We start from the raw sequence: 13,566 nt of genomic DNA, 5'->3' as shown, positions 1-13,566 counted from the left end.
AAACAAAAAATCTCTGATTTTGATGTTTGGTATTGCACTGCTAGACGTCAAAAGACGTCGCACGAAATTGGACGTCTTGTCCCTCATCCTTCAACATTGAGGGACTCTAGACCTCTATCCCATTAATGTTAAGTGATGTCATGCATTTTTTCAAAAGTTAATTTTGACGTCACTCAATACAACGTCCAACTTTGGATACACATCAAAGGTTTAAAGTATATGACATCAATTTTTTTTTTTGTTAGTCACGCTATATGAAATTTCTCAAGGAAATCATGTGGATAGAAGAAGAAATAACTTTTAAGAGTCATTTTCCCAAGCAATAGTATGAAATGTATAAGTAATGTTTGTGAGATGGTTAATATGTGATGAATTCTAAATTATTTCGAATAAAAATCATTTTAGTAACGACAAATGTGATGTTCTAGAATTAATTTTTCATAAAAGTGTGAAAAACTTTAAATTATCGTTTTAAAACCATGTTAATTCGTTTGTTTTGGCCATATTTTTTTAACCTTGTATATAAAAGAAAGCCTCCATTCATATAATATGTTACTATCTATCAAAAGATTTACACAAGTAAGAGTATTTTAAAATAATATATATATATATATATATATATATAAACATTTATAATATTTTCTAACTTTTTTCAGGTTTAATATAAAAATGACTAACTAGACTTAAAAAAATAGTAATCAACAATAAGGTGATCTTATGTAGTTACTTTCAAAATATTAAAATAAATCAATTATATGCTTATAAAAAAAATTAAATATTTATGTTAACAACTTTAATATTAAAACAAAAATTATATATAAAATGTTTAAAGGTCACAAAATTAACATTGAAACATTAATTAATAACGTTGAATAATAAAAATTTAACCCCAAAAACCTACGTAGTAAATTATTGGTCTTGAGATCATTTTATTATGATACTTTATATTACGATACTGTGACAATTTTTTTTTGACGAAAGTTAGTTTTTTAACACTAAACTTTTTTACATTAAACATTTCTTTGATCTATTAAGATGATGCTGTCACATGTATAATTGTCAAAAATTTGTTAACAAAAATTTGTCAAAAAATAATTTTCTTCTTTTATATTTATGAAATACCATACGTCTTCTATACGGCACATAAAGAAGGAAACCTATGGCTGCAATTAAACATGAAAAACATATTTATGTATACAAGATAAATTTTACAACATTGGAATTAAAAGTGGTATATGAAAATTGACCCTAAAATTTCTAAATATGGTTAGTGTTACTCTCTCCCTAATTTAAGTTAATTTGAGATCAAATGCCAACATCTCACAAGTTCTTTTAATTCCTTTCACTCTTACTTATCACTAATTTCTGCACTAATAATGCAAAAGTATCATGTCTTGTTACCAATTTTTTCTCTAGGAATTTTAAGATAAAAAAGATAAAACTTTGAATCATAAATAAATTTCCTTTATACACAAAATTAATTTATATTAAATCATGTCTGATAAAGTATAAAATTTATACTATTTTTGTAAACCCCATTTTGTTAAGCTTATATGTGTTTGGGCCTAGCCTTTTCGTAGGCCCAAGGCCAGGTCATGAAGGGGACCCCCAATACCCTGTCCAGCCCCTCTCACTCTCACTTTGTCTCTTTTTCCAGAAACCATTCTCTCTTCCCTCTCTCTACTGAAGTAGGAGCTTTGCTAGGGCACAGGAAACCTTCCTTTTTCGAGCTAGTTAAAATTCATTTTACCTCCAAGTAAGTCGAACTTTGAAGCTCCTTAGTCCATTCTTCATGTTTTTATCGTTTGGGTACGTTAGTTTGGTTAGGGTTTAACCTCCTACCTCTGTTTTGTCCTGGTTTTCATGTTTCAGCTCACTGCTCTAGCTCTTGGAGTTGTGGTGCTCTTTAGTTGCGGACTTGTTGTGTTTGCTAGCGTCTAAAAAGGTAAGGGAAGCTAGGTTTTTTTTTTTTCGCGTTTTTTAAATATGTGGTTCGTTTCGTTTCTGTTTTATGCTTAAATGATTGGAAAACGTTAGTTTTGGTATATTTCTGAGTTAGGGGTTCAAATATTCATGAAACTGTGATGTTTGACGTCTTTTTTCGTATTCTGATGCGTCGCACAGTCGCTGGGTGAGTTCCTTGGCTCTCTGGGCGACTGTGTATTTTTCTGATATGCGCAGTTTTAGAAAAATTGACTTTCCCGACTCATTAACCGTTGGATTGAGCTCAAATTTTGACATGTGGTTCATAACATGCTATTTTATGTTTTGACCGGTTGGATCGTCGATTAGATGTCTGTAGCTTGAGAAATGTGTCACGCATTACTGCAGTGATTTTGGTTTTGTGGTAATAAATTTTCTTAGGAATTTTGGTGTAAGAATTATGGTTGTGTGTTGTGCTTGATTGTATGAGATTAAATGAAGTCTTGTTATGTTGAGTATGAAATGGAAAACATGACTTGTTTGGTTAGTGGTGGATTGGCATGAGACTTGAGATGGCATGTGAAAATTGTTGGTAAAAGAGTTTCAAGGGAAACTCTTGGTGATGGTGGTTAGTGTATACCTTGATATAGGAGATGCTTAGATAAAGGAGGATATCGTGAACTCTAATAATTGTTCACGCTCACATAGAGCAGAATAGTTAATGTGGTGAGAGTGGCAGGAGGTCTTAGTCTTAGGACATATTGGGTCCAAGACAATAGAGGATTAACCTTGTGTGTGGTTGGGTGATAACCCCTTGCATCTAGACTCTGCAGAGTTTAGAAACCAACACAGGTGCATACTTCCTTTAGAATCCTATATCAAGAGTATGATCCGGATATCGAGTCGTAGTAACTTGCATTTGATTGTTCTCACATGATCTGAGTGTTTTCTATTTAATTGTTAATAACTTGTTTTGCCTTGTACATGCTCTATAATTTGTTAAAGATATTTTACATTAGCTTACCTTTTTATCTTCGTGTTGTGCTTGTCTTGTTTTCTCTTTTGCGATGATCACCTTGTTGGTGGGAGCAGATGGAAAAAACGTTGAAGGTGGACCTGATGGTAATAGTGGTGCGGTGTAGTGGGCCCTGTTACCTTTGGCTCTTGGGAGCAGTTTTATGGCCTTAGTGCCTTTTGTTATTCCTTGCTCTATAAGTTTTGATTTTTGTATAACTGTTGAACCCCGGCGGATTATGTTTTGTTAGAGGCATGTATGATAGATATGCCTCAATTTCTTTTAAGTACTCCTCGGATGACTGTAATGAAAAATCTTTATGTGTACTGTTCATCTGATGACTCTCTTATTCCTATAATTATGCGATGCTTTATTTAGTAGTTTATACTATTTAAATGAGATGTCACAATTTTATTTTTTGTTTTTTAATAAATTTGCAAATGATGATAAATAATTATTGAATTTTTAACTGTCACTATAACTATGATGTTAAAATTCATATCGATGTCTAATATAAAAATAAAAATTGTCAAAGTATATGAAAGTATTTATTTGGAAATTGAAAATAAAAATTTGCACAACATATATGAAAGAACTTTATAACTATAAACAAACATTACGTTATGAATGAACTATTTTTATTTACCTTAATCTTGTGTTTGGATGGAGCATTTCAACAATGCTCATAAGTTTGTATTTGAATTGCTTGCAATTAAATTCTCTTCATTTTCTAAATAACTTGTTTGGATCAAGAAATTAAAATACCTTACATTTCAATTTCTTATTTGGAAAAAATAATTGAATTTCTTATGATTAGGTCGGGCCAGTTGGGCCTGACTAGGTCATCGGGTTGGTTAGGCTTATCGGGTCAACGGGTCGGTCAAGTCATTGGGCCTGCCCGACACGTCTAGGTCATCAGGCACGCATGACACCTCTAGGTCAAATGGTCCGCCAAACTCGTGTGGGTCATCGGACCCACTGACTCGTCGTATTGGTTATCAGGTCAGTTCGTCCCGTCTCTGTGTTCGAGTCCACTCGACTCGTCTAGGTCGTTAGTCCCATTTGGGTCATCGGACCTGTCGACCCGTTTATGTCATCGGGCCAACTTGGTCCGTTTGGGTCGTTGGGCCAGCTCGACAACGACCCGTATGTGTCATCAGGTCACCTAGTCCGTCTAGATCATTGGGCCCGCCCAACCCGTCTTGGTTGTTGGGCCTGCTCGACCCGTTTGTGTCGTCAAGTCGGTCCAATCTGTCTGGATCGTATGGCCAGCCCAGCCTGTCATGGTTGTGAGGTTGAGTGAGAAGAATTTCAAATTCCACCTTCTTTGAAGGTATTTGAATTTCTTCTAATTTAACTAATTGAAATATTTCAAAAAAAATGCATGCATTTTAAATGTTTTTTAATTTTTCTATCCAAACAAAGCATTTCATGACAAAGAATTTCAAATTCTCCAAATAAATGAATCATCCTCTTAAATTGTTTCATCCAAACACACCATAATTGTTTTACTAACAATTCTTACAATTGATGGTAAAATTGTCGAAGTAGTTCGGTGTGAAGGTATCTGATGACATAAAACTAATTGGTGGAAATGTATGTATGGTAGGTTTTTCTTCTTAACAGTGCTTTGAATGAAATGAGTTAGGCAACATAAATTGTAATAAGGTAAGAAATTGTTCAATAAATGCATATATTTCTACTAAGTTCTTCCCAAACAATTGTAGTTAGTATCATTAATACATTGTGCAGCGGTCTCCAGTTATGGTTAATAAGATTAAAATAAATTATGATATTATTAATTTTAGAACAAAAACACGGTTAGATTAGAGATCAAATAAAATGTTAAACAAAAATATACATCGAATATAAATGACAATGGAAAGTAGAAGACAAAACTTAAAATTTAGGTATATAAAAAATAAAAGTCAACTAATTTAAACTTCTGAAACAATATTTTTAAATTTTGACACACCAGTAAACTGATAAAATACCATTTCAAGATTTAATGGCTGATAATACTATTATAATTATTAATATAAAATATTACAAGAAAAAATCTCTACGTAAAAGTAATGTAATTTTTCATACTATTATTCGATAAAAAAAACATTTCCTTGTTTAATAAATTTATATACACTTTAATAAAACTACTTAGAAGTAAGAGTGACAAAACAAAATAATTAGTTTTCTTTGTTATACCACCAGTCCACCAAATACATACACTAAATATTCGTTTAAGTTTGCATTTTGATTTTGAGAGTTTAATATGCATTTAACTGAAATGCGAATTTATAAAATTTTAAGAGTCATATTATAATATGAAATATTAAGATCATATAATTAAATATTAAGACCATATAATTAGAGTATGGAATATTATGAGTGTTGAGAATTTTTAGTGATTTTGATAATATGAGAAATATAAGATATATGATAAATATAAGAGATACGTTATTGGAAGAACTTGTTATTTTATTTTATTCATTTACTTTCTCTCTCTCTCTCTCTCTCTCTCTCTCTCTCTATATATATATATATATATATATATATATAATTTTATTTTATTCATATACTTTTTCTCTAACTTGTTATTTTATTTTATTCATTTTTTCTCTCTCTCTCTATATATATATTATTTTATTTTATTCATATTTTTTCTCTCTCTCTCTCTATATATATATATATATATATATATATATATATTTATATATTTATATATACACATTAGTATATATAGATAATAATGTGATTTTTTCAAAAAATAAAGTCACAAAATTATTGATCCGAGGATTTTCCTTTTCAAAGCGGATTTAGGTGGGATGCGAACTTAAATGAGCAAAAACTTAAGCAAATATTTACGATACACAAAACATAATAGTTAGTATTTTTTTTTAAATTAAAATTACTATTTTATCAATTTTATATGTCTTTTAAATTTAATCGTTTTTTTGTCTATTCGTCAATTTTTTAAATTTAACTATTTTATTATTATTTTTATTATAAAAAAATACGTACATGTGTTTTCACTATCTTATAATAAAAACATTATTTACAAACAAATTAAAAATTACCTAAAATCATTTAAATTTAGTTTTATAATTATAAATAGGTTTAATCACACATAATGTCCCGTTTTCGTTACAAAATCTCAATTGGGTCCTCAACTTCTAAATTATCTAAATTGGATCCTTGAAAATTTGGTCTAATTTCGTCATTTCCGTTAGGGCATCATTGACGACGTTAACTTTGTGTCATGTGTCAACTCATTGTTTTTTTTTATTTTTTAATTTTATTTTTAATTTTATTTTTAATTTTTTTCTTAAAAAAATAGTTGACACGTGTCAAAATAGGGGTTTTTCACATGTCAGCTTGTAATTTTTTTTTTAAATTTAAAAAAACTGCAACGTGTCAAATTATAATTTTGCCATGTGTCAATTGTTAATGTGAAAAATTTCGATTTAGTCCTTGTATTTGTTATTTTGTCTCACTTTAATCCTAATTTATTTTTAAATCGGAGTAATTTCATCTCTTCCAAATTGAGACAAAGTTTAACTTTTATATAAATATTATAATTATTTTTTTATTATAATAGATATTTTTTATTAAAACAAAATTTTAAATAAAGTTCAATGCAAAATTTAAATTCAAAATATTTATATAAAAGTTAAATTTAATCTCAATTTGGAAAAGTTCAAATTAACCCAGTTTAAAAATAAATTAGGACTAAATTGAGACAAAATAACAAATATATGGATCAAATCGAAATTCTTCACATAAACAATTGACATTTGGCAGGATTATATTTTGATGCGTAACACTTTTTTTCTTTAAATTAAAAAAAAAAACTACAAACTCAGACGTGACAAAATTCTATTTTAACATGTGTAAGTTGTTCTTTTTAAGAAAAAAAAGTAAAAAATAATTGAAAATTAAAAAAAATTAAAAAATTAAAAAAAATCACAAGTTGAAATGTGACATGTAAAAATAAGACTCAATTAAGATAATTTAGAAGTTAAGATACAATTAAAATTTGTAAATAACAAATTTTATTAAACCTTATAAATAACAACAGTTTTATTACTTTTTATTATCATAAAAAAAAAATGAACATGTCTATAAAGCGTTGGAGGAGATTTGGGGAGAAACCTCACTGGTTACTTACAGAGGAAACATGGTGGCGTCGACGTCAACTACGCTTCAGCTAGTAAGGATTCTGGATATGCGGTGCCATCGTCGTTTTGGATGGAGAAAGACCAGTGGTGATTGGGTTGAAGGGAGCGATGATGGAGGAAAAGAAAAATATATATATAAAAAACAAAAAGAAAATGTATGTATAGGATCTTTTAATCCACTCGGTATCAATATAATTCACCTAAAAAATACTTTATGTATTTTATAAGTAAAGTATGTATGAATGAATTTGATATGAATTTTTTTATACAAACCACAAGTTGAAAAAAATAATAATGAAGCGCTGCTTTTGATCACTTCTGGGAAGCAATATGCTATTTAATGGTAATAAATATTGCAGTCACATTGAAATTTCGTGTCACTGTCACCAAATACCATTTCTTCCTCCTTCACGCAATATGTTAGCTCCTGATAAATACCATCATTCTGCAATTTCTTTTCACTGTCATTCTTCATCTCTTCTTAACTACTGCAACGATGATAAACGGCCAAGATATATACAACACTTTGTCAGCTATTGTGCCGCTATGCGTGCCCATAATTCTAGCCTATGGCTCCGTCCAGTGGTGGAAGATCATCACGCCGGAACAGAGCTCCGGCATAAACCGCTTCGTCGCATTTTTCGCCGTTCCTTTCCTTAACTTCTATTTCCTAGCTACCAACAACCCTTACACCATGAACTTCAGATTCATAGCCGCAGACACGCTTCAGAAATTGGTGATTCTGGGTGCTCTTTCTCTATGGTCTCTCTTCACCAAATTTGGCAGCATCGACTGGACCATCACCCTCTTCTCACTCTCTACGCTGCCCAACACGGTGGTCGTGGGTGCGCCGCTTCTGACGGCCATGTACGGAGACTCGTCGGCCAGCCTCATGAGTCACATTTTCATCATGCAGGGTGTGGTCTGGTTCACTCTCATGCTGTTCTTGTACGAATACAGAGGTGCCAGAAGCCTTATTTTTTCGATGCAGTTCCCTCAGAACGCTGGCTCCGTCGTCTCCTTCACCGTTGACTCCGATGTTCTCTCGCTCGGCGACAACGAGGCGCTGCAAACTGAAGCGGAAATGGGAGAAAACGGAGAGGTTCATGTGGTGGTGAAGAGCCCTTCCTTCTACACGTGTTGTAAGTGTTCAACGTCAAATGGTGGCCGTGGAACACAGGTTTTGTCCATGCAAAGATCTTTGAGTTTTAACACCACACGTGATCTTCGAGACCAGGGTTTTGGAAGAGGAATGTCCAAGATCAACGACGAGAAAACGTGGAACCACACTATTCCTAACCAAGGTTTATTTTCTTCTCTGTGTGTTATAGCTTGATATTAAAAAAATAAAATTATACAATAGTTTTTATAAATTAATTAATACTTGATTTATGAAAACAAGTTCATTTATTTCTTTTTTCTTAAAATATTTATTGATGTTTATTAGTAATTAATTCGACATAACTTTTTTCTATAAAAAAAATGCTTTTGTCTTTTACATATTAACATTTGGAAAATTTTTGACATTTGACAAATTTTCTATAAATAGAATTAAAATAGATTAGTTTTTTATTTTTTTTAATTAAAATAAAGTAATAGAATAATACCTTTTTTATCTGAATTTGGTAGTTTGTCAATGTTAAGAAAAATTTGTTAAATAATCTTATTATTAACATCTTTATGTGTCCGTCCAAATCAACCAACTATTTTGTTTCTGTGTGATTCGTAAAGTGGCATATCAAATAATTTTTATGATATACATTTGAACATATATTTTTTTAATATTTATCTTTTTTTTTATCATACAAAATATTATTCTTACAATTTTGCATATATATTTTTATTTTCTAATTTATTATCCCAAGTTAAATTTTACCGAAACAATTGTGTATATAATAATTTAATGTTAAATTTTTTTCATCATCATCTAACATAAATTGAAAATTAAAATATGAAAGAATTATATTTAAGTACGATTTGTTAATTTAATATTTTTTTTCTAGATAAATAGTTTAAGTAATATATTATAATTTGTATTAGTGTATAAAAAATATATTTTATTATAGTATAAATAAAAGAAATAAAAGAAATAAAAAAACATTTAAAATATTTTTTAGTCTGTCAACTTTATTTCATTAGTGTTTGTAAAATTAATAAGGTGCGATGCTCATGAAATTTGTGTAATTTTGTAATATTTTATTTAATTTTTTATTTTTATCTAATTGTTATTTGATATTTTAAGTTAAAACTTACAACATTATAATTTATTTCTAAATATCTAATATTTAAAAAATGATGGGATAATTTTTTGTTATGTTTTTAATTTTTTTATAAAATTATCCGAGGGAGATGAAAAAGAAATATATACCTTATATATGAATGAATGAATATTTACTTAAAAGATGATGGGATAATAAAACTCCTCTCCTCAATTGTCATCTTTAATTACTTTTAATTTCAAAAAATGATTTTTCATCTCTTTTTCCATTTCATACGACTTCTTAAAAAAGAAAAATGAGTTGCGAACAAATTACTTTTCTATTACTTTTAATCCTCAATTATATTAACAAAAAATGATCATTATGTTACTCGCATCAATTATACTTTTGTAATGAAGACAAATGATAAATAGTAAATCTAGAATTTTAAAATATCAATGACAAAAGTCCAAAAGAATTTGGAGTAAAGATGTAGTAATTTTTTTTATTACTTTCTATCTTGTTAACTATCTCATTTTATATACAGTGAAAGATGAGTCAATTGTGATGATGAGTCATATTAAACCAATCGAAAACAAAAAGGTTGAACACACTTTAAGCGAGGATCCGAAAGTGGTGAAAATTGAAGAAGGAGGTGCATACAATAAAAAGCAGCAAATGCTACGCACTAGTGTCATGACAAGGCTCATTCTCACCATGGTTTGGAGGAATCTAATCAGAAACCCTAATTCCTACTCTTGTGTTAGTGGACTCCTATGGTCTCTCATATCATTTAGGTATTTTCAACAAATTTATTATTATTATTATTATTATTAAATAATATTTTTTTGTTTATGTAAATGTTGTTGTGTTCATTTCCAGGTGGAATATAAAGATTCCTTTGATAATAGATGGTTCCATTTTAATATTGTCCAAAACTGGGACAGGAATGGCCATGTTCAGTATAGGTATAGTCTTCAACATTGTTATATTCATTTATTATCTCTCTGTATGCATAGCTTTTATTATCTTATAATCAGGTTAGAGTAAAGAAATTATCAGTAACATATTAAAAAAAATATTTTATGTATCCCTACGTAAAAATTATATTTATAAATTCTTAACAAATATCTTAAGATTAGTTGTTAACATTTGCGATTTTCTGTGACTAATGGTACATAATTAAATATATATATATATATATATATATATATATATATATAGGTTTATACATGGCATTACAACCCAAACTGGTGGCTTGTGGAAACACTTGGGCAACAGTATCTATGGTGGCCCGATTCGTTGTTGGCCCAGCAGTAATCGCTGTAACAGCCATAGCCATTGGTATCCGAGGACTTCTTTTACGTATTACCATTATTCAAGTAAGTGAAATCCAATAATAACTTTATATTTTAAAAATAATTATCTCTTTTACCAACTCATCCAACTTTATCATTTATATTAAGAACTTATATTAAAAAGTGAATTATAATTTCATCGTAAAATGTCGATTTATGTATATACTTTAAGGTGAGACATATTATCTTAAAAGTAAAACTAAATATTAATAAATAATTTGATAACGAGTAAAAAATTAAATCCAACAATTTTTTTAGTATAGATTGTAACTTATAACTATAATATTCCGGTAATAAATGAATTTTGAGTCTAATTAAATTTATTAATATTGGTTTGTCAAATAATTTTTTTCTTTTATATATTATCAATTAATGTTATCAGTAATTAGTAATTGATGTGAGACTTTTAACCATTCAATTATCAAATTATTAAAGAGAAAATGACAAACTCTATTTTTCCAGATTTCAATTTTCCATATAATTATTTATTTCATCATTTTCAATTTTGCAGGCTGCTCTTTCCCCATCTATTATCACCTTTGTGTTTTCCCGAGAGTACAATCTCCACACAGACATTACAAGCACTGCGTAAGTGCGTTTATATATGTTTTAAATTTATAATTGGTTAGAAAACTATTTTTCTGTCTTGTGAATACAACAAATTAACATATTCTTATGAGAATTCTCAAAATTCGCAGGGTTATATTTGGAACGATGATTTCGTTGCCGATTTCAATATTATATTTCGTCATACTTGGAATCAATTAACTCGTTGTTTGGACGAGAAAATAAAAGTAGGTATGTTTATGGTAAAAGTTTGTCAAAACTTTGTTCGTACAAATCAATTTTACTTATAACGTATTGAAAATAAAATACCGAAAAATCTCACATTATATTAAAGTTTAAGTTATAATGGTGGTTCATAAATATATATAATGGTGGTTATACTGAAAAATCATCGAATACACACACATGTATATATATATATATATATATATATATATATATATATATATATATATATATTATCATGTATTAAAAACAAGAGTGAATTGTTTTACAATAGGAAAAGTCATGTTTAATAAAATTTAGTAATTAATTAATTAATATAAATTGTTAAAGTAAAGTAACTAATTTATTATTATCTTAAAATATACTTATTATTATTTCTATAAACTTATTTTATTTTGATTTTAATGTAAAATAAGCATCTTTATTGTTATTATAAGGGGCTAATTGTGACTGAACGTTTTGCTCAAACCTGAAATTGATATTTTTTTTTCTGTATTTTTCTCAACTATATAATAATTTTATATATGCATTTAATTTTGTGCTGTTTTGATAATTTTTTTTGCTTAATTTATGTATTATGTAACTTGTAAGTTCTAATATATATTTCTTTTTCAATTTCTTGGTACAGGTTTAGATTCACCGTCAAAAGCAAAATGTTCTTCCTCTACAATAATAGACACAAATCACAACATAATGTACAATCTTATTTTCCTGTTTAGTCAATTTTATGATTTTTTTTTATTAAATAACAGTTCTTAGTATTTTACGTTTTAACTTGTATTTTCAACAGTTCACAATGATTTGAGCTATGTTGTTTTCTGTTTAATTTTTTATATTTGAATGAAACTGGCAACTAGCAATCATTAAAACATTTTATTTTTTACAAAACATTTCGAATTATAGAAAACTAAAGTTAAAATTATCATTCATAATTTTTTCTCTTATCACAATTTTTAACTATTAAAAAAATAATATTTTACATCGATTATTTATGATTATTTACATTTGTTTTTAAATCGATGTGGATACCACATATATATTAAGTTTGATAGTTTTTACATCAATTTAATATTGATAAATATTACATTACTTATAATAAAAGTTGATATAATATGTGTATATGCAAATCAACTAGGAACAATAGATGTAATATGTATATATTATTTAATTGTTTCTAAGAATATGTGTAACATGTAAGGTTTAATTACTCGGATGATATCTACTTTGATATGGATATCCGCTTTTAAAAAAGTGTCAAGTGCATGTTAATTTTTGAAAAAAATGCTTCAATTAGGTCCCTTTCAGATGGGATTGACTAACGCCGTTAGTCAACGTACCACATGTTAACCTGTGATTTTTTTGATTTTTTTTTTGATTTTTTAGTTTTTTAAAAAATTTTTGAAAAAAAATAAAAATAAAATGTTACGTGTCAAGTCCCTATGTGTGACACGTGGCACTGTCAGTATCACTATCATATGTCATTGTGTTGATTTCGAGTTAGTCCCTTTTTGTTTCAATTTAGTGCCTACTTATGTCTATCTTATTCAATTTTATCCAAATTTTTTTAATAAGTAAAATATTTTTATAATCCATTTTTTATAAGATTAAAACTAATTAAGTATAAATATTTTTACAAAATTAAGTACTAATATTTATATTGTTTCTCTCAATTTTTTAGACCAAATTTATCATTTGTATAAATGTTTTACTAATATTTTTTAGGTATAATTACTGATTTGGTACCCAAACTTTTTCGTTAAGTTCAATTTGGTACCCAAGCTTTTGGTTTGTTCAATTTAGTACCCCAATTTTCTAAAGAGATTCAATTTGGTCCTCTCCGTTAAGTTGGAGTTAACACCGTGTCCTTACAGGACACCTGTCAAGTCATTAAATTTTTAATTTTTTTAATTTTTTTTTCAAAAAAAATTAAAACTGTCACGTGTCAATTTATCATCGTGCCATGTGGCAGTTTACAATCATGACACGTGACAGTGGTAATAGTTGTTTTCAATTTAGTACCCCAATTTAATTTTTTGGTTCAATTTAGTACCCCAATTTTTTAAAATGATCCAATTTCGTCCTTTCTAATTTGAAATCAAATTAGT

General features: G+C 28.3%; 1 protein-coding gene and 1 long non-coding RNA gene across 2 annotated transcripts; both read left to right on the top strand.

The window, feature by feature from the left end:
- The first annotated feature begins 1,593 nt into the window (after positions 1-1,593).
- On the top strand, positions 1,594-3,229 carry LOC114195854. Its single transcript, XR_003606588.1, has 3 exons — positions 1,594-1,756; positions 1,873-1,945; positions 3,016-3,229. It is a non-coding gene; the product is annotated as an uncharacterized LOC114195854 (long non-coding RNA).
- A 4,380-nt stretch (positions 3,230-7,609) lies between these two features.
- Positions 7,610-11,437, top strand: LOC114164782 (auxin efflux carrier component 2-like). The gene is made up of 6 exons (XM_028049544.1): positions 7,610-8,417; positions 9,859-10,108; positions 10,194-10,279; positions 10,536-10,693; positions 11,181-11,257; positions 11,368-11,437. The coding sequence occupies exons 1-6, from the start codon at positions 7,610-7,612 to the stop codon at positions 11,435-11,437; spliced, it is 1,449 nt and encodes a 482-aa protein (XP_027905345.1).
- Positions 11,438-13,566: the final 2,129 nt, after the last annotated feature.

The sequence above is a fragment of the Vigna unguiculata genome, chromosome 9 (assembly GCF_004118075.2).
Source record: "Vigna unguiculata cultivar IT97K-499-35 chromosome 9, ASM411807v1, whole genome shotgun sequence".
Lineage (NCBI taxonomy): Eukaryota > Viridiplantae > Streptophyta > Magnoliopsida > Fabales > Fabaceae > Vigna > Vigna unguiculata.
The sequence above is the reverse complement of the archived record's forward strand: the minus strand, read 5'-3'. Positions and strand labels throughout refer to the sequence as shown.